Source organism: Haliotis rubra, unplaced genomic scaffold, assembly GCF_003918875.1.
Source record: "Haliotis rubra isolate DU_JTF1 unplaced genomic scaffold, ASM391887v1 Scf1404, whole genome shotgun sequence".
Lineage (NCBI taxonomy): Eukaryota > Metazoa > Mollusca > Gastropoda > Lepetellida > Haliotidae > Haliotis > Haliotis rubra.
In genome coordinates this window covers 138,192-160,011 of record NW_025765342.1, presented here as the reverse complement: position 1 = coordinate 160,011, position 21,820 = coordinate 138,192, and the positions used below count along the sequence as shown (strand labels likewise).

General features: G+C 43.0%; 1 protein-coding gene across 10 annotated transcripts in view; it reads right to left on the bottom strand.

Moving 5' to 3' along the window:
• Positions 1-1,278: 1,278 nt before the first annotated feature.
• The window catches only part of LOC124268929 (COP1-interactive protein 1-like), a 124,409-nt gene continuing 103,867 nt past the window's right edge, over positions 1,279-21,820 (bottom strand). For 9 of the 10 annotated variants that reach the window (XM_046703948.1, XM_046703950.1, XM_046703953.1 and 6 more), the window contains 14 exons: positions 21,107-21,274; positions 20,874-20,957; positions 18,498-18,665; positions 17,484-17,567; positions 16,773-16,940; positions 16,130-16,302; positions 14,913-14,945; positions 12,935-12,976; positions 11,962-12,055; positions 11,131-11,201; positions 10,639-10,741; positions 9,948-10,148; positions 8,253-8,342; positions 1,279-4,215 (listed from right to left, as the gene is read on the bottom strand). In XM_046703948.1, the coding sequence (XP_046559904.1) occupies positions 4,108-4,215; positions 8,253-8,342; positions 9,948-10,148; positions 10,639-10,741; positions 11,131-11,201; positions 11,962-12,055; positions 12,935-12,976; positions 14,913-14,945; positions 16,130-16,302; positions 16,773-16,940; positions 17,484-17,567; positions 18,498-18,665; positions 20,874-20,957; positions 21,107-21,274 (1,587 nt within the window). In that variant the 3' untranslated portion in view covers positions 1,279-4,107. Of the gene's footprint in view, positions 4,216-7,740; positions 7,773-8,252; positions 8,343-9,947; positions 10,149-10,638; positions 10,742-11,130; positions 11,202-11,961; positions 12,056-12,934; positions 12,977-14,912; positions 14,946-16,129; positions 16,303-16,772; positions 16,941-17,483; positions 17,568-18,497; positions 18,666-20,873; positions 20,958-21,106; positions 21,275-21,820 lie in introns of all 10 variants that reach the window. The other variant, XM_046703954.1, reaches the window with a different exon arrangement.

Genomic DNA, 21,820 nt, shown 5'->3' with positions numbered 1-21,820 from the left:
TTCAATTCTGACGTTCGTCGCTTCAATATCGGACATCCCTATGGCCCTCTCTCTCTGTTCTGGCGTCAGTCGTGGCATACTTTTCATGTGTTTTCTGCAGCTGTGATATGACGGGACCGATGCATCGCATTTATACCGAAACTTTGCACGTGCATTATGTGCTAGGGGCATGGAACATGCTTTCCACATTTGTGACGTCATCACTCACCGTTCGAACGTGTTTCGTTTTGGCGGTGTATTTCCTTTCCCAGTAATGGGGCCAACATTGCCAGCATGTCTAATTCTCATAACCATGTCAATGACAGTGAAAAAATATTTTTTCCACTCCTAAACTTTCTTTGGCCCATGAGTTTAGGATGAAGGTTAAACGCCGCTTAGAGCAGTTCAGTAATATCCCACCGTCACTTACACGTCAGTCAGCTCATCGTGAGGCACGTCGGTGACCGAATGATGGGAGAGTTGATGGGATGAGGAAGTGTGACTGTAAATATAATGTGCAATCAATAATATCGTATAATCAGAGTGCGTGAGTTAGTTCAAACACTTTGAATAGTGTTTGGGTTACATCGTGGGTTGTCAGTTTGATTTGTGATGCAACCGGAAGTGATTCATTTAACATTTGAGAAACCATGCACAGGTCGACCTACACACAGACGGGGGACGTTAACGTCCAAAACTATCCTCAGGGGGTAATTGTCTCCGACATAAGGCTAAATGTTAAAGATGTCCACAAGACATTTTTGTTGTAAAGTATGACAGAGTTTCTTCAAATACCAGTACATTTCTCCTACAAGTTTCCACTAAATTGACATGATGCTATGTGCAAGAACGCGGTATTCAGCAAAGACCCAAGCAAAATTCAGGTTTGACTCATATCTTATTCCAACCCACACTCTGCGAATAAGGAATCAGTTCGCCAGAACACGAAGTCTGTCTGTAACCAACTCAGGCATCATAAAAGTTTGTCAGTATGAGCTCAACTCTGTGCATGGTTATGAACACCAATCATAGTGTGGAGTTGTGACTGGGGACAGTGACACCATTGAGCGGTCATGAACAGGCTGTCGCTGTGAAGAGCTTGGGATCTCCGAAATAAGGAATGCAACTTTAGATCTGCACAAAGTCACCATCTCTTAATCCACTGGGCCATCCCGCGTTACCCTCAATATAATACGAATGATGTAAGGATATCATCCCACTTAGAATCCCTCAGGTGTCTACAGTACCTAGTCAAACTCAACCTTCATTTTTCAAAAGGACATTCAAATAAAACAAAACTTTTAACATTTAATTTTTTATTGTATAGTATACATAGTAATGGCAATATCACAGTGCAGATTCACTCACGACAGAGCACGGACATCCTAACATCCGTACATACATGCATGAGCTATGAGCTGCGTGCGGGCGGGCGGCCAGCCACGGTCGAGGGTCTGCTACAAGGACTAGTCTACCAGACACTGGTGCAACAGCCCAGCACCTTCAGCAGTACAATACATCACAACACCAGGCTGATATCACATACAATGGAATGTGGGTGTGGACGTCACCACAAATAATTAGCATTTCGATGAGAACGAAATCGACATGTAATTCCAATTCCTTCTACAACTAGTGGCAAAGAAGGCATTAGAATCTTGGCTTGAGAACATCTTCATTTCAATGTTCCTTGTCCGACAATTCATTACACAATTAAAAATACATTTCCAAAAGGAAAGATTAAAGAATGATAGGTTTAAAGCATGATTGTAGGAATTAAAAGTAAACAGTGACGAGGAGATCAACAAATTAACAAATCACAGACGAAGCAGCATTAAATTCATTGTCCTCAGATGATCTAAAATGGCCGACAACTGTCCAAAAGTTGACAGAAACCAACCTTCAATCAAACTTTTCCTTCATAAGATAAACAAGTAAAAACGAGAAATTTCTGGATCCTCTTTTATATCACATACTTACTTATTACACCAATCAGTTATCTCAACTTACCACCTCCAAGTCGAAACATATCAAGGAAACACTGAACCATATGCATATCTTGAATGGGTGGCTGCATTCATGAATGAGTGATTTGGGTTTAGAGCCGCTTTTAGCAATATTACAGCAATGTCACCACAGTGGACACCAGAAACAGGCTTCACACATTGTACCCATGGCAGGAATTGTACCCAGGCCATCGGCGTGATGAGTGAACGCTTTAACCACTAGGCTACCCCACCACCGCATCTGCATTCATGACTTGTGGTAGTGCTCAAACCTTGATACCATCTTTAATGTCTTTGCTATGAAGTGATGAGGTGAGATAACTGTTGTTACTGGAAAGTGCAGCGACATTGACTACTCCCAGTTGAACAATGTACCACTTCTTCCCATGGCCAACTGATTACAAGCAAGAGTTACACTGTAACATCTCCAAATTACTGACTGGCAGTGAATCAAGTTCTCCTCCAGTGTAGTGTGGCTGGCACCAGTCATGTTCCCTACACCAGCAGCTGCAGCAGCCCTCTCTCCTGACTCAGCCCTTACTGAACACTTCAGCCCTTACTGAACACTTCAGCCCCTACTGAACACTTCAGCCAATACTGAACACTTCAGCTCATACTGAACACTTCGGCCATTATTGAACACTTCAGCCTTAACTGAACACTTCAGCATCCCTCTCTCCTGACAGCCCTTACTGAACACTTCAGCTAATACTGGACACTTCAGCCTTAACTGAACACTTCAGCATCCCTCTCTCCTGACAGCCCTTACTGAACACTTCAGCTAATACTGGACACTTCAGCCCTTACTGAACACTTCAGCCCCTACTGGACACTTCAGCCCTTACTGAACACTTCAGCCCCTACTGAACACTTCATCCCTTTCTGAATGCTTCAGCCTTTACTGAACACTTCAGCCTGTACTGAACACTTCAGCAAGAGCTGGTGAAAGAAGACTGCGTGGCCTGCTGCTGGGCACTACAATACTGAAGGGTCCTCCGCTATAAATAACATGGATTAATATACAGCTTAGTGTCTATACACAACTGGCATACAATACTCTAACAGAACAACATTCAAGTCTCATATGAACACATACATCTTGCTATTCTAGCATGATCTTCTTGCCAACATTCTACCTGATGTAAATACTGTCAATAAAAGTTTTTCATTCTTCCACTAAGGAAAAGATTTCTGGAAAAGAAAAACAAAACATAAGGATAATTCCATGTGACATAATGGTGAGTCTTGGTGAGATTGTTTAATCTGAAAATAGTTTGAGGAAGGTGTTCTTCTTGCTGGACTTATCATAACTGTCATTCCAGAGGATTTACTGACTGTTCCCCTTAACAAGACCTACAAGAAATGATGATTCACTTGAAGAAATTAAATAACTTCTCCAAAGTAAAGCAAGTCCTCTTAGCAGCGGTGTATTCATTATAAAGGAATAATATACGATATTCAGAGATGACAAATAACCTGGAGAGTGTTGCACCATCATCATCAATGAGACTGAGAGCACTCGATAAAGCAATACATAACCTGTACCAAATAGTCGAAACTTCGAAAGATGACACAAGATGTATTTGTTCATATGAGACATATGGTTATAACCATACTACAGACATGGATATGAAAATAAATAAATATAGACATTTCTACAGTTACCTAGAGAGGTCTCTACTGACACAGATAATGGCTTCGGCAATGTGCACGGTAAGGGTAGTCATACAACCAATACTGAACATAGCCATAGGAAGGTTATACACAGACAGAAAATGGCCCAAATCTTTCTTTCAAAATTTCAGTCCTTGATTCAGTCCAGTGCATAGAATGAGGATTCATCTCTTACATCCTTCATTGAAGTATAATACTTAGCAAAGTGTTCTATACAATATTATATACATTGGGTTGTATGAAAATAATACATTTATATGACGATATGCTCCTGTATTATATCGTGTAAGCAGGTAACCATGGCAACTTGGCATGAGTTGCTATAGTTACATAGGTGAGCATGAAGTCTTTGAAAACAATACTGGTCCACTGTTTCTGCTTGATGGACGGGCCAGCTGAGGGACGGATGGATGGACGGACATTGTGAGATGACCAGATTGATGATGGCTTATCTAGGTTTGGGTGAGCACGTCAGACTGTGTTTCTCCACCTGGCACGTGAGGTCACGGACTTTATCTGACCAGTACTCACTGCTCTCCTGGAGCTGGATGGACAACTGTAAGGAAACAAAAGTAAAATATTGTAACACAGGTTGGCAAGCATGAAAGAGGTCAGTCAGTACAACAGAGGTCAAACAGTATAACAGAGGTCAACAGTACAAGAAAAGTAAGTCAGTACAACAGAGGTCAACCAGTACAAGAGAAGTAAGTCAGTACAACAGAGGTCAACCAGTACATGAGAAGTAAGTCAGTACAACAGAGGTCAACAGTACAAGAGAAGTAAGTCAGTACAACAGAGGTCAACAGTACAAGAGAAGTAAGTCAGTACAACAGAGGTCAACAGTACAAGAGAAGTAAGTCAGTACAACAGAGGTCAACAGTACAAGAGAAGTAAGTCAGTACAACAGAGGTCAACCAGTACAAGAGAAGTAAGTCAGTACAACAGAGGTAAACAGTACAAGAGAAGTCAGTACAACAGAGGTCAACAGTACAAGAGAAGTAGTACAACAGAGGTCAACAGTACAAGAGAAGTAAGTCAGTACAACAGAGGTCAACAACAGTACAAGAGAAGTAAGTCAGTACAACAGAGGTCAACAGTACAAGAGAAGTAAGTCAGTACAACAGAGGTCAACAGTACAGTACAAGAGAAGTAAGTCAGTACAACAGAGGTCAACAGTCAACAAAAGGTACAAGAGAAGTAAGTCAGTACAACAGAGGTCAACAGTACAAGAAAAGTAAGTCAGTACAACAGAGGTCAACAGTACAAGAGAAGTAAGTCAGTACAACAGAGGTCAACAGTACAAGAGAAGTAAGTCAGTACAACAGAGGTCAATAGTACAAGAGAAGTAAGTCAGTACAACAGAGGTCAATAAATATGGTAGGTACAAGAGTCATCGTAACACTTCCTTCTGACTGGCAACATAATTGGATGTAGATACATCCCACCTTCTGGACCTCCACATGAACTGCAAGTCAGTCTATTTTCACTCTATACATGATCAGTTAGAACACTGATTGACCATCCCACATAATATAGGACAAACATCATAGCATCACAAAGGAAGATTGTTGTCTACAACATACACCCTCCCATTCAGCCCAGCAGATATCAGTAGGAACTCAAACAGTTTCTACTATCACGTAAAAGCTGTTCTTTAATATACTTGAGAATTGATTAATGTTGTTTCCGTTATACCAAGTTTCAGACTGATATTATATTGTGCAGTAACAGTCTGAACAAAGGAGTACTCTAACAGTCTGAACTAATTCCACTTTTCAAATGACAGCTTACAGTTTAGAATGCTACATCTATACTCTAAATTTTATTTCCGATGTTTGTTTGAAACGCTAGGTGAGTATGTATTGAGAAATTGACAAAGGACATGCACTGGTTACAGACTGTAAGAAAGCATCAAGCCACAATATTCACCAGCTGATCATGCAAAGACCACACCATCAAAGGGCAGAGAAGCAGGAGGAGTGCCAACACTTCAAGCAAGTCCTGAGATAGTTCCCCAGGACTACAGAACCTCATGCAGCACTTGTGATACAACTTGATTTCAACCTGTCTTGTCTACAAACTAACTTTGTTGTTACTGTTAAAAATAACAGACTAGAAATATTAGTATGGTGGTTAGTCATAGACACTAACATTATAGCAAGACTGAGCTAGGCTGCTAGTTTGTGATTACTGACAAACTAATTGTTTTCTCCCAATTTAGTTTTGTTACATACACTACTGGTCCAAAATCAGCAGAAACTTATGGTATCTGCTTTGTCTCAGTTAACTCAGAGGTTCCACCCTGGATCAGTTAACTCACAGGTTCCACCCTGGATCAGTTAACTCACAGGTTCCACCCTGGATCAGTCAACTCACAGGTTCCACCCTGGATCAGTTAACTCACAGGTTCCACCCTGGATCGGTTAACTCACAGGTTCCACCCTGGATCGGTCAACTCACAGGTTCCACCCTGGATTGGTCAACTCACAGGTTCCACCCTGGATCGGTCAACTCACAGGTTCCACCATGGATCGGTCAACTCACAGGTTCCACCCTGGATCGGTCAACTCACAGGTTCCACCCTGGATCAGTCAACTCACTGGTTCCACCCTGGATCAGTCAACTCAGGTTCCACCCTGGATCAGTCAACTCACAGGTTCCACCCTGGATCAGTTAACTCACAGGTTCCACCCTGGATCAGTTAACTCACAGGTTCCACCCTGGATCAGTCAACTCACAGGTTCCACCCTGGATCCATTAACTCACAGGTTCCACCCTGGATCAGTCAACTCACTGGTTCCAGCCTGGATCAGTCAACTGACAGGTTCCACCCTGGATCAGTTAACTCACTGGTTCCACCCTGGATCAGTCACCTCATTGTATCTCATCCTGACCAGTTTAGTACGCAAGCATCAGTTACTAGACACCTATTCTGAGCTGGACTTCCCAAGAGGTCAAGCTCATAGCAATCAGCAAAGGCCAAGTGTGTTATTTGGCTATACTATACAGCAAGATAGTTCCACCTTCGAAAACTGGTGACACCCCCATTCATTCTCCAGACCATATAACAAGTGTATTACGGAAATACAATGTACCATCGTCAATTTAAAAATCAAACGTACATGAGGTACATTCAAACAATGGTGAGTGAGTGAGTGAGTGAGTGAGTGAGTGAGTGAGTGAGTGAGGGAGGAAATTAGCTGCAGGCCATGTATCCATGTCAGGAATTGAACCCAGCACTTTGGTTTGATGATTGAGCACTGTAACATGTGGGCAACACTATTTCCCGGACACAAAACAGAATTGTGAAATTTCGTGGAGAAAGTGCAGACCACACCAATGATAGATTTCTAAGGTAGCTACAGCTGAGTAAGAAAAGACCCTGAAATCAGTATAATCAACAAGACAGGGATTTCTTCTCACAGAGAATCTTATATACATACCGTCTTTGTAGGAACTTTGGGATCAATCACTAAACCATTGAAACGTACGTAAGAAATCAATCTGTTCAGATTACAATCTACAGAAAATGATTCCCAAGGACATATTCAGGTTCCACCCAATCATAATCGGCTGTTCACCGAGCTGCCTTTGTACAGATATGATAACGTGTGCACTGAACAAGCTAGCGGTTGTGATTGAATGATGTTGTGTATGACTTATGTTTTGTAGATATACTTCCAACAGTATTAAAAAGCCAACCATATTTCAGTACCTAGTCGTGTAATGTTGGCCTGTTTTTCTCACTGTACTGATAAACCAAGGCGGATGTGCTAGCCACAGGTTTGTCATTCTATTGCTACTTGCCTAGGCATACATATCGACTGAATGTTGAATTCCGGAAAACATTTTAGATATTACATAATGTCCATGGGAAAAGATTTAGTGATGTGCTACATTCAGATTAGTTAATGTCATAGACTGAGGAAAAGTCGACACATGATATTGACACATGTGACAGGATAGGTGCTGTTAGTGATGTCTGATAGAGAAACGATGATTTAGTCGACAGCATTCACACCATGCCACCACAACACAACCAACAACAACACATGGACGGACAGACAGACATTGCACTAACCTAGGACATTATTTCCCTGATGGACTATGTTTCTGTGCAGAAAACAAATCAAACAACATGTTAATATCTAGTTGAAAAAACATGTGAGTCACAACGTTATTCTTACAAGAATGATACTTAATTTCTCCAGAAAACACCAGTGTATAATTAATATGAAACTAAACAAAATGCCTATAGATATTTATAAATATGAAGCATTGGTTACAATTCACACATTTAAGCATACATCTAATAACTGGATTGAGGGAAACAAGAAGCAAGGCAGTACCACTCCTGGGAGGCCATTACTACAATATGACAGCTTGCAGGATCAACAAACATGGACACATTTAACGCCATAATCACCTACACAGCAAATATCATTCATAATGGAACTTCTCTTCTAAATTAACTCTAAAATAACTAGCTGACTTCTCATGATGCTATCTTGCAATGGACTAGGACCTGATGATCTTTACAGTGGATGTTAATGTACGACAGTGCTAGATGAGAACGCTGGGAGTCGGACGTACCTCCCCCACTCTCTGTATCCAGTAGGCCTTGTCCAAACTGTGGGGGTCTGCCCCCATCTCGCTGGCAGCACGACTCAGTGCTGCCTGGGTCTGCAATGGTAGAATGTGCTGAGTCAGCAAAACTATGGTCACAGCAGAGGGAGATTCAATACAGTTCAAACAAGGAATGGCTGCAAGTGGAGTAGATATCTACCGTGCGTGGTTACCATAGCAACTAGCCAGGATATATATCAACACCATTCACATGTGACAGTCATATCAGGGCACCGTGAAATGATTCAAGTCTAAATGAGATAATGTATGGTTGATGGTTCAATCAGATATCTAAACTCCCTACTAAGGCATGGCTACGTTAACAGGAATGGTTTAGAATGGTACAACTGTCATGTAAGTCTTTTTAACAGAGTGGTACCCTCAGCCATCATCTATCCCTCGTATATGAAGTATTAATGAAAGAGCACACAATGAGTTTCAATGACAAGCTCTGGTTGTAGGTTAATCAGTGATAAGAGAGTCTGACAGCGTTCAGTAAGGTTAGGGTGTTCCTCCAGCAGAGTTACCATAGCAACCACTCCCTCACTACCTGTCTGTCCTCCCAGTCCCGTTCTGCTGGGGACACATGGCTTCCGGTATCGAGTCTCTCCTGAAATACATAGCTACTACATTCACCCAGACCCTGGATCTACAAACACTGCTGGGCCTAACAGAAGGTCAACATTGATGTGACACTGATGTGACATTTATGTGACACTCATGTGACTCTGATGTGACAGAGAAAAAAGTTACATGTATTTGGAAGAGGAGCGAGAGCATGAAACAATATTAGCCTAAGCTGTGTGGCCCCGAAATCCCCATTTTATCTAATATTGTTTCATGCTCTCTCTTCTTCCAAATACATGTAACTTTTTTCTTTGTCACATCAGAGTCACATCAATGTCACATCAGTGTCACTTCAGTGTCACATCAGTCGCACTCCTCCACTACCATTATAACAAGTGGCCTGTCCTTTAACCAATTCAGGATATTATTTGCCAGCAGGGTTCTGTGATATCTAAATATTCTGTATTCATAAAGGTATTGCTTTTCAGTTCATTTGATCAGAGTAAGCACACATATCTCCAACTACATCCTTTGGTGGCTTGACACAGGTATAAATAGCAAGAATACCAAATAAAGCTACTGCTACCAGAGCTACAGATAACTTTTGGGGTCATTGAGTTATGTCCTCGCTTGTGTTCATCTCAATTGGGTATCCTCATTTTCCTTTGAGTAACCACATCAATTGTACCCACCTCACTCAAACTCAATTGGGTATTTTGCCATTTTCCATTAATTTTTAAGACATAATAAAGTTTAAATGGTATTTATATTGGATCTTTAATATGAGATACAATAAGAAGTTGCAAGTTGCCAAGTTCAAGTGTTGAAATAGAACCTCTCAATTTACCTCCGTTATTTTATCTATGCACCAGTACGCACGCTAAGATTTGACATTTTTGTGTGTACGCATGTAAGATCAAATTTATTAAGTATTTACAAAAATCCATGTGTACTTGTACGCATTTGACATAATAAGGATTGAGTTTTCATATAAATATCTGCGTAATTTACGCAGATCCGCAGCTTATCTGTACCTCTGTTCTACCCCGACCTCCAGTATTTGAGGACTACAGGTGCACCCTATAAGGTACTCACAGCCTTTTCAGGGCTGCCAGCACGTTGCAGCAGTCCGTGATCCCCCATTATCCGCTGGTGCATCTTGGTGTCGTTGTGGGACTTGATGCTGGTCAGCATCTGCTCCTTGCTCTCTACCTGCAGCTCCAACGTCTGCCTCGTCGCCACCTCGCGGTCCAGCTCACCACGTAGTCGCACATTCTCCTTCTGGACCGCACTTAACTGTAGGCAAGGAGGGAGAGATCTCAACAGTTTGCTTGTATATTGTGCAACTTAGATCCAAGCAATATTCCAGCATTGTGACAGTGGTCTGTAATTATCAAATCGGGACCAGGCAATCCAGTGATGGATATTGTGTAAAATAATCCATGCTGCTGGGTTCAGGTAACACGCAATAATATAGTCACCAAGCTTGACCAACTGATTCAACTAGATACCTCTTACAGCCAGCATAGCTTCTAACCTGGAGTCCCCAACAGTGTTTCAGTTATATCACAGGGTGTCAGCTTTATGTGTGAGGAAAGCCTGAAGTGATGTTTACCACTTCAGTGCAACATATAAGCGCAAGTATGGCGCTGACAAAACTAAGAAACATACTCAGGCAATACCTGGACTCTGAACCAATGCTTCTATCATGCCTGAGGGATACAACTCATTGTTTATCAACACCTTGCCAGACTGGTACTCATGTCTTGTTCCTGGTGCCACCTACCTGTTGATTAAGCTGTTGAATGTTTTCTATATTTGATTTTAATCTTGCATGGAGGTCTTCTATTGTGTATACTTTAGATTTGAGTTCTTGATCTTGTTCGATTCTGTAAAACAAAGAAATAATGTCATATCTCTATTCTATCCACTCGGTCAGGAGGTCCACACTCACGAGGTGTGATTGTAACCTCCTTTTGTTACAGAAGTGTTTTTCCACTATTTTCTATAAATAGGACACTGGCTGTGACAAACATTTGCAACTGATGGCTCAGAAAGGTTTGGTCCTCACAAACGTTTGTACTAATGATTTGGCAAATGCATCATAATGACAGCTTCTAATGATTTGTCCTAATGATTTGGCACATGCATCATAATGACAGCTTCATAAACATAAATACAGTTGGTGTGAATAATGCTTGATACTGTTCACTATTTCACATTGGCTTGACAAATGACAACTGTTTGGTACTGCTTCATGACAACTGCTTATACTCACTCGTGTTCCTCAAGGCGTGACTTGAGCTGGTTGAGGAGCACCTGCTGGTGAGTGGAGTGACTCTGGAGAGCCTGCAGCAGAGAGAGGTTACAAAGGTCAGGGTCACATGGGCTGTCTGGTGGGGGTATCACATGTGATCACAGCCTTCTCACAATGACTGACTGACTGAGTTTGGTTCTATGCCGCTTTTAGCAATATTCCAGCAACATCACGGCAGGGGACACCAGAACTGGGCTTCACACATTGTACCCATGTGGGGATTCGAACCCAGGTTTTCAGCGTGACGAGCGAATGCTTTAACCATTAGGCTACCCCACCACCCCCTTCTCACAAGTGAAACCAGGGTGGGGAAGGCATTGAAGTTAAGAGTAATGAGGTCTTCATTTCCAATGGAGGGTACAACCACCAGGTACTCTTCTAGGTGGACAATAAAGGTATATAATAAACCACCTACAGGTTTCTCTCAGTTTGCCTGGGCCACAAGTGAGAAATATGTGTCACATCTTTTCAACACGTTTGTTAATATTAACATGGCTGCATCAACTGCATAAATGATACCCAGAGAGTATGAATACATTTGGATCTTCCTGTCTGAGTGCAAAATACACATTATGTTGGAAAGCTCAAGTAAAATTCTCCAAATGCTCACCATGCATCTGTCTGAGTGAGACTGAGTGTGTACAAACTTGTGCATATCCCTTGAATTAGTTAACAATAGCATGCAGTGGTGAGTATTAGGCCTGTAGTACTGCCTGATTCCAAATGCTACAGCTACATCTAAACTGTACAGCCATTAAGTTTATCTCCTTTATCTGTGATCACATGACTGACCTTGAACTTGTCTCCCTCTGCCCTCCTCTCTTCCAGTTCTATCCGGATCTTGTTGTTTTGCTTCTGGTACTTCTGTACCTGTTCCAGCAGCTGCCTGTAACACAGAAGGTACGACATGATACAGTGGGCTTCATATGATACAGAGGGTAGGACATGATACAGAGGGCCTCATACGATACAGAGGGTAGGACATGATACAGAGGGCATCATTTGATACAGAAGGTACGACATGATACAGAGGGCATCATACGATACAGAAGGTACGACATAATACAGAGGGCATCATATGATACAGAAGGTATGACATGATACAGAGGGCATCATATGATACAGAAGGTACGACATGATACAGAGGGCATCATATGATACAGAAGGTACGACATGATACAGTGGACATCATATGATACAGAAGGTACAACATGATACAGAAGGTACGACATGATACAGAGGGCATCATATGATACAGAAGGTACAACATGATACAGAGGGCATCATACGATACAGAAGGTACGACATGATACAGAGGGCATCATATGATACAGAATGTACGACATGATACAGAGGGCACAAGCAACAGGCACTCAATCATTTTATATCAATTATATAAACATACATACCACTCAACATATTCTGCTATAATAAGGGACCATATCATTCTTCCTAGAACATTAACAATGTGCAAAATTACAGAAAGAAAGGGCTTTACAAATTCACAAAAGAACCAGCCCCCCTCGGCACTCAATCAAATGATTGCTTCCTCAGAAACATTCGTGAACGGAAGGTCGAGGAACAGAAAATGTGTCTCGCAAATTACACCAACATCATGATTCACCTTGGAACCAACTGTGAGACCAATCACCACATTCACATTTTGGTCCATTTACACACAGTTGTTTCACAGCTGCACATAAGGTGACGATAAGATTATCTGAGGTCTAGGGACGCTAAGTAATGAGGTGATGGAGGTACTTACTCCTTCTCGGCCGTCAGGTTCATGATGGCTTTACTCTGCTCCCTGTAAACACACCACATCATGAAGCACTGTCACACACCAACATAATACTTTGTTTGTAGTTTAACAAGGCACTCAGTGATATTCAAGCTATGTGGCAGCAACTCGTCAGTTAATCAGCCAGACAATCCAGTGATTGATATAAAGAGCAACATTAGTATGATGACGCGCAATCAACAAAATTACGGATCCTGACCATGTCATCAATTTAGTTGCTTCTTACATCCAGCATTAGTTGCTAGGGAACAATTCTCCTCCTCACGGGGTCACTGATGTACTGACATCTAGCCTGGTACATACATGCTTACACAGAGTTTATTTTGAACATAATGCATTCCTACAACTGGGATTCTATATATTTTCAGAAAACAATAGATGAGTACTGGTGTATACTCTCAGGTTACTATCACGTTTGACATAAAGCAGTCATTTACAACTTTAGAAACTCAAAGTTTTCATACAAGCATAAGAGCTGTTGGCTCAGGCTGATCAAATGGTAGAGGGTAAACAAATGACAGTATACAGAGAAAGTAGAAACAAGCATTATGTGTGCAGTAATGTCTGCAACTGAGCAACAGCAACATCACCATCTCCTGAAGCTGACTGTGACGGTGTTGCTGTAACCTGAATGACAGTTGAGTGAAGATGGTGTGATGCAGTAGTGTGAGGGTGTTAGGATGTGTGATGGGTGTGACAACAGTATGAGTTGGGTGACCATGTGTGATGGATGTGACAACAGTATGAGTTGGGTGACCATGTGTGATGGGTGTGACAACAGTATGAGTTGGGTGACCATGCGTGATGGGTGTGACAACAGTATGAGTTGGGTGACCATGTGTAATGGGTGTGACAACAGTATGAGTTGAGTGACCATGTGTGATGGGTGTGACAACAGTATGAGTTGGGTGACCATGTGTAATGGATGTGACATGGTAGTGAGACAACAGTGTGATTAGAACATGATACATGGGTGAGGGTGTATGATGGTGTGACAATTGTGTGATGATGGTGTGACAATTGTGTGATGTGGTGTGACAATTGTGTGAGGTGGTGTGACAATTGTGATGTGGTGGTGTGACAATTGTGTGATAATGGTGTGACAATTGTGTGATGTGGTGGTGTGACAATTGTGTGATGTGGTGGTGTGACAATTGTGTGATAATTGTGATGTGACAATTGTGTGTTGTGGTGTGACAATAGTGTGATGTGGTGGTGTGACAATTGTGTGACGTGGTGTGACAATCATGTGATGATGGCATGATGCTGTGGTGTGACAATATTGTGATGTGTGACAATAGTGTGATGTTGTGGTGTGACAATGGTGTGATGACAATTGTGTGATGTGGTGGTGTGACAACAGTGTGATGATGGTGTGACAATGGTGTGATGTGTGACAATAGTGTGACAATAGTGAGACAATTGTGTGATGTGGTAGTGTGACAATAGTGTGATGATGGTGTGACAATAGTGTGATGATGGTGTGACAATAGTGTGATGATAGTGTGACAATAGTGTGATGATGGTGTGACAATAGTGTGATGATGATGAGAAGTGTGAAACAGTAGTTACAGAGATGGACCGAGATGACAACATTACTTAGGGACTTCAAGAGAATCCATGTTCAACATATTCATGCCATTTCCATCAATAAGTAAATCTTAGTTCTACATTCATAATTCTCCCAGTAATGACTTTCTTCATTGTAGTGATTGTTAGTTTTGGTCCATTTTTTTTCAGAAATACTGATATTGAAATACACCCTTTTATCCATACACCCATTGATTCAGACAGTTGGAATATGGCGGTTAAACATGTTTGGTCTCTCTCCACATAAACTAGGTAGCACTAGCAGAGTGACAGACATCGAGACAGCTTGTATGAGAGACAGTGAAGGAAGCAAGGTGAACAAGTTCGTGATGAGAAGGGTAGCGAGAGTTACCTAATCTTGTTGCCCAGTTTCTCATTGGCAGCTCTGCAACACAACGCAGGTGAGTCAACAAACAAACAGACCTGCACAATAGGTGAACACAAGGCATGCCTAGTTAGTGTGTGTGTGGAACTTTAACCAGCGACCTTTACTCGGGATTCAGTATTACAAGGAGCTACTTATACAGAACACCACTGGGGCCTGCTCTGTCCTTGTGTCCCTGCGGTGATACATGGGAAACTGGGACATTCTGCATGAAGCACAGGTACTTGGGACATACCCAATATATGGAGACAGGGGAGGTACATGGGGAGTACACATGCATATGGGTGTTGTCTGATTCAGGAGCCCCACAGACAGATCAATTACAGGACCAGTCAATGTCATCAAAACGCGATTTAGAATTTCGACTTAACACTTCTTGAATATGATAAAAAAGGTTTCACTGCTCAAGTAAGGCTGTTTAGCAGAAATGCTCCTATCAAAGTCAAATAAGCATGGTTGAAGTTTCACACAAACACATACCAAGAAATCAACAAAACATTTCAAGCAAACACCACACAAATAAATGTTTTCGAAACCAGAATCACAAACAGAAGTCTAATGTGGCAAATATAAAATATGTACATAGTACAACTGACCTTGCCCTCAGTCAGGGACTGACAAACAAAATCAAACATGAACATCATCTTCAAACTGCAACAACGCTCATTCTTTTAAAACAAGGTGAATAAACTGAACCAACCATGATGCTCATAAACACATGCTGAACTCCCCTCAACATCCTGGCCCTGTTTCACAAAGTTGTGATTATCATACTGTGAATATATTAACATACAGTCCTGATCGCTTAGTGAAACAGGGCCCTTGTGTATTAACACAACCCTGCCTTTACAGATGTTGAAGTCACATTTGTCACCTTCATTTATCAAGGACTACAGGGGTAGTTGAAACCCCGTTCTCACCATTACACAAAGCAGTACTAACACTACAACTGCTGTCCACCATTTTCAAAAGTGAGGGAGTTACAAGTGTTTCAGTGCTGAGACAGGAATAGGGCCCTGATCTAGAAAGAACTTTCAGGAATATTGAGTTGAATGTTTTAGAAAGAGTTCCCTGTTCTGAAAGGATGAATGAGAAACAAGCAGTTTTTGGACTGAAGGAATAACAAGAGTCTGCTTTCTGCGCATGGCAACATGACGTCTTTGATCAAGCTGCATGACACTCACTTCTGCTCCTGCACCCAGGTGTTGACGTTCTGCACCACCAGCTCACTCTCCCGATGCAGGCGGTCTCCATTGGACCTCGACTCCTCCAAGGCCACACGCAGACCCTGGATCTCCTCGTTGGCGCTGCGGTAGTTCTGCTTCATCAGCTGCAGCTCACTCTTCAGCTTGTGGGACTGAAACAGAAGATGTAGAGTGAAGAGCGAGGTTGTCACCCTGGGAATACTTTTTGACATATGGTGACAGTTTCTTCAGAAAGTAACATAATCTGTAACATTATGAACTCTACATTTCCAGAGGATTATTATTACTCATCCTTGGAGGAGACCTACTTTAACACATTTGCTGATATTCTGAAGCCATCAAAATATACCATTCCAACATACAGCATGCTTGAAGTGAACAACCCCATCACGTCCTAAGGACCCTCCTAGTCCATCATGTTCTTGTATTTCTCCTCAGACTGGCCATCAAAAATTATCAAAGGAGTGTCCAACCCTCTCATCCACCCAGGATGACCCCCGGTTCATCATGTTCTGTACTTCTCTGCAGGGCCTACCCTCCTAGCAACTGGCCACCGAGGCCTACCCCAACCAGACTCTATCCAGTGTGTGTCCCAACCTTCCATCCACCCAGGATCACCCACCTCATCCACCATGTTCTTGTACTTCTCCTGCAGACTGGCCAGCTCGACCTTGATGACAACTGACTCTTCCTCCTTCGATGACAGTTCCTGGAGCGACTGCTTCTGCTTCTCCTGACTAGAGTACAGGTCCGTCTGCAGGGTCGTGTACCGCTCCTCGAAGTGCTGAAGCTGTGAATACCAGTGTGTTAACATACCACAAACTGCAACCACTGTCTCATGACCTGTCCCCACTTCAACAATTAACAGCCACATTGTCTAGCTGTCTCTTCTTAGAACCCTCTTCCCCTCTGTTTTCAGGATCATGAACCAAGCTGATAGACAGTTTTGAGGTGTCACCAACCAATACACAGTTGAGATCGCACACAGTGATTGATAGTGTGACTACTTGCTTACTTTTGAGAAAGTCTATCATCACAAGAGCAAATTTTTCCCATTTATTGACTCTCACTGTTACAGCAACACTGAAACGAAACCTGAAAGGAGATCATCAAACATTCTACCTGTCACCCTCAACAGCAACTGTGACCAACCAATACACATTTCCGCCACCTGTAAAGTCATGAGTACTTAGAAGCTTTAAGAAACTCTCTCCTAGCTGTATACAAGCTATCTACATAGAGTTCATAACATCAGCTCTACAATGTGCGACAGTGTTGCCATAGATATTGGTGGTGCCAGACCTGCCTCAGATACAGGATGTGTTAGACTTACCTCATCCTCAGTGGCCTTGTTGAGCTCCTGCATCTTCCTCAGCTCCTGCTGCAGCTTCCGCATCCGGTCTTCATAGAAGGCGATCTGGGGTGGAACAGTCTCAGTGAGCAAGTTCACAAACATTTCAATTATATCACATCTTTATACAGTGCATCAGACAGGACTCCCTACACCACTGTGACACCTGTAACCAGGCACACCTATGAGCAAGGTAGTATATACATTTACTAGCCATGAGGTCAACGTATGGGTAGTTGCATACTAATCTCGTACGTCACACGAGTGTCGTATCGCGTTGACCTGTGTCGTAACGACTTGACCTGAGATTCTAACGATTTGATTGGATAACGGATGACCCGTCAATTAGGTCACATTCTGACGTAACTATTTTTTCATTCATAACAAACATGTGAATTCATTCATTCTACAACTTAAATGCATTGTGGGAATGTAAACATTGCGAATGTTGCCGTGTCGCTGTTTAATTGTGAGTCAAACTTAGACATTATATCCGTCGAAAACAAACGCAATGTTTCCACCAGTGATGTTAGCCGAATGAAGCAACTGCAAACCAAGAAACGAGGTGCAACGGAGTAGTTTACTGTAGGAGGCTGTACGAGGCTATGACAACTGACATGCATCGTGACGTCGGTTACCAAGGTAGTGACGTCATTACAGGTGACGTCATGCAAATATTGTTCTACAGTACAAAATTCTTCCGCAACCTCTTTATGAAACCGGTTTCGGTTTGAAGCCATACAAATAACAAAAATACGCTATTTTGTCAATTTAATGTATGTAAGACGTGGGTAATAAATAAAATACCACACTCGCGAGGTCAGATAACATAGGAAGGTCACTCGTTTCGTACAATTCGTATGTAATGAGACCGAGTGTAGTAGTCTCTATGTGTGCCATCAAGCACTGACAGTTATATCTCAATCAATTCTACTTCTTGTGGAAAACACTCAGCCTATCAGTGCACCATAAACACAGTGTGGTCAACAAGTTTACCTCCTCTGTCATTGACTGGTTCTGCTGCTGGAGTTTGGCCACCTCTGTCTTGAGTGCAGCCACAAGGCGGGACTTCTCCCCCAGCTGGTCCATGGACTCCTTGTGGTTGCCCTGGACAGTGGTCAGCTGTACCTTCAGGTCATGCACCCTCTGCTCATTGTCCATCAGCTGTAAGAACCACATCGCCATCAGTCTAACCTCGAGACACATTACCATTGTCCATCAGCTGTAAGAACCACATCGCCATCAGTCTAACCTCGAGACACATTACCATTGTCCATCAGCTGTAAGAACCACATCGTCAGTCTAGCCATCAGTCTAACCTTGAGACACATTACCATTGTCCATCAGCTGTAAGAACCACATCGCCATCAGTCTAACCTTGAGACACATTACCATTGTCCATCAGCTGTAAGAACCACATCGCCATCAGTCTAACCTTGAGACACATTACCATTGTCCATCAGCTGTAAGAACCACATTGCCATCAGTCTAACCTTGACACATTACCATTGTCCATCAGCTGTAAGAACCACATCGCCATCAGTCTAACCTTGAGACACATTACCATTGTCCATCAGCTGTAAGAACCACATCGCCATCAGTCTAACCTTGAGACACATTACCATTGTCCATCAGCTGTAAGAACCACATTGCCATCAGTCTAACCTCGAGACACATTACCATTGTCCATCAGCTGTAAGAACCACATCGCCATCAGTCTAACCTCGAGACACATTACCATTGTCCATCAGCTGTAAGAACCACATCGCCATCAGTCTAACCTTGAGACACATTACCACTGTCCATCAGCTGTAAGAACCACATCGCCATCAGTCTAACCTCGACACATTACCATTGTCCATCAGCTGTAAGAACCACATCGCCATCAGTCTAACCTCGAGACACATTACCATTGTCCATCAGTTGTAAGAACCACATCGCCATCAGTCTAACCTCGGTCAGTCTAACCTTGACACATTACCATTGTCCATCAGCTGTAAGAACCACATTGCCATCAGTCTAACCTTGAGACACATTACCATTGTCCATCAGCTGTAAGAACCACATCGCCATCAGTCTAACCTTGAGACACATTACCATTGTCCATCAGCTGTAAGAACCACATCGCCATCAGTCTAACCTCGAGACACATTACCATTGTCCATCAGCTGTAAGAACCACATCGCCATCAGTCTAACCTCGAGACACATTACCATTGTCCATCAGCTGTAAGAACCACATCGCCATCAGTCTAACCTCGAGACACATTACCATTGTCCATCAGCTGTAAGAACCACATCGCCATCAGTCTAACCTTGAGACACATTACCATTGTCCATCAGCTGTAAGAACCACATCGCCATCAGTCTAACCTTGTCACACTACCATTGTCCATCAGCTGTAAGAACCACATCGCCATCAGTCTAACCTCGAGACACATTACCATTGTCCATCAGCTGTAAGAACCACATCGCCATCAGTCTAACCTCGGTGACACATTACCATTGTCCATCAGCTGTAAGAACCACATCGCCATCAGTCTAACCTCTTGAGACACATTACCATTGTCCATCAGCTGTAAGAACCACATCGCCATCAGTCTAACCTCGAGACACATTACCATTGTCCATCAGCTGTAAGAACCACATCGCCATCAGTCTAACCTCGAGACACATTACCATTGTCCATCAGCTGTAAGAACCACATCGCCATCAGTCTAACCTCGGTGACACATTACCATTGTCCATCAGCTGTAAGAACCACATCGCCATCAGTCTAACCTCGAGACACATTACCATTGTCCATCAGCTGTAAAAACCACATCGCCATCAGTCTAACCTCGAGACACATTACCATTGTCCATCAGCTGTAAGAACCACATCGCCATCAGTCTAACCTCGAGACACATTACCATTGTCCATCAGCTGTAAGAACCACATCGCCATCAGTCTAACCTCGAGACACATTACCATTGTCCATCAGCTGTAAGAACCACATTGCCATCAGTCTAACCTCGAGACACATTACCATTGTCCATCAGCTGTAAGAACCACATTGCCATCAGTCTAACCTCGAGACACATTACCATTGTCCATCAGCTGTAAGAACCACATTGCCATCAGTCTAACCTTGAGACACATAACCATTGTCCATTACACACACGTTACCATCAGCCTAACATCAAATGTTTCAGGTAGATCTATTTTTCCTCCTAAAGCGTGCAGCTAGTCAGGGAAGGTGGATGATGAGACCAAAACTAAAATCTGGCAGCACACACACTGAAACACCATCATCATTCATGTTGTGAGGAACCTGTTTGAGGTTCTATGTTTGCCATTATCCTGTGATGTTGCTAGGTTACTTGTGCCTCACCTCTGCATGAGCTCTTCTGTACTGTTCCTGGATCTTCTCCAGGTCAGACTGGAGCTGGGACAGAGTCTCCTCATACTTAGTCACCTGCAAACAATAATAAATATAAACAGTCATCTTCCTCAAGCTTTAACAATTAATACCATCATTCAAGTGTTACTAATCTAGTGGTCTAAAAGAACTATTCCCATCAGCTACCATGAGGACTCTTTATAGTCCCTGGTCAGACTACCTACCTCATGGGAGTGGTGGACACTCTGCTTCTGGGCAGTCTGGAGGTTCATCTTGGCCACACGCAGCTGGCCGTCTCTTTCTGCCAGCTCCTCCTTCAGCCCACGCAGCTTCTGTTGGAGGTCGTCGATCTCAGCCCGCAGTCGCAGGTTCATCTCATCCTTCTCCTGGAGCTGTAGTTGCCAAAGGTGTCACATACTTAGTATGGAAATGTATGAAGTGATATGTTCACACCTAACTCAGTAATGTTATCGTTCACGAATCATGAGTAAGACACGTGATGTGGACTCACTTCTACACATGCTCTGTGTTTTAAAACAGGCTCCCTACAGATCCTCTGAGCCATGACACTGCCCCCTTCCACTCACCCTCTGTGCCATGTCACTGCCCCCTTCCACTCACCCTCTGGCCATGTCACTGCCCCCTTCCACTCACCCTCTGTGCCATGTCACTGCCCCCTTCCACTCACCCTCTGGCCATGTCACTGCCCCCTTCCACTCACCCTCTGTGCCATGTCACTGCCCCCTTCCACTCACCCTCTGTGCCATGTCACTGCCCCCTTCCACTCACTCTCTGTGCCATGTCACTGCCCCCTTCCACTCACCCTCTGGCCATGTCACTGCCCCTTCCACTCACTCTCTGTGCCATGTCCCAGCCCCTTCCACTCACCCTCTGTGCCATGTCCCGAGCCCCCTTCCACTCACCTCTATGTGCCATGT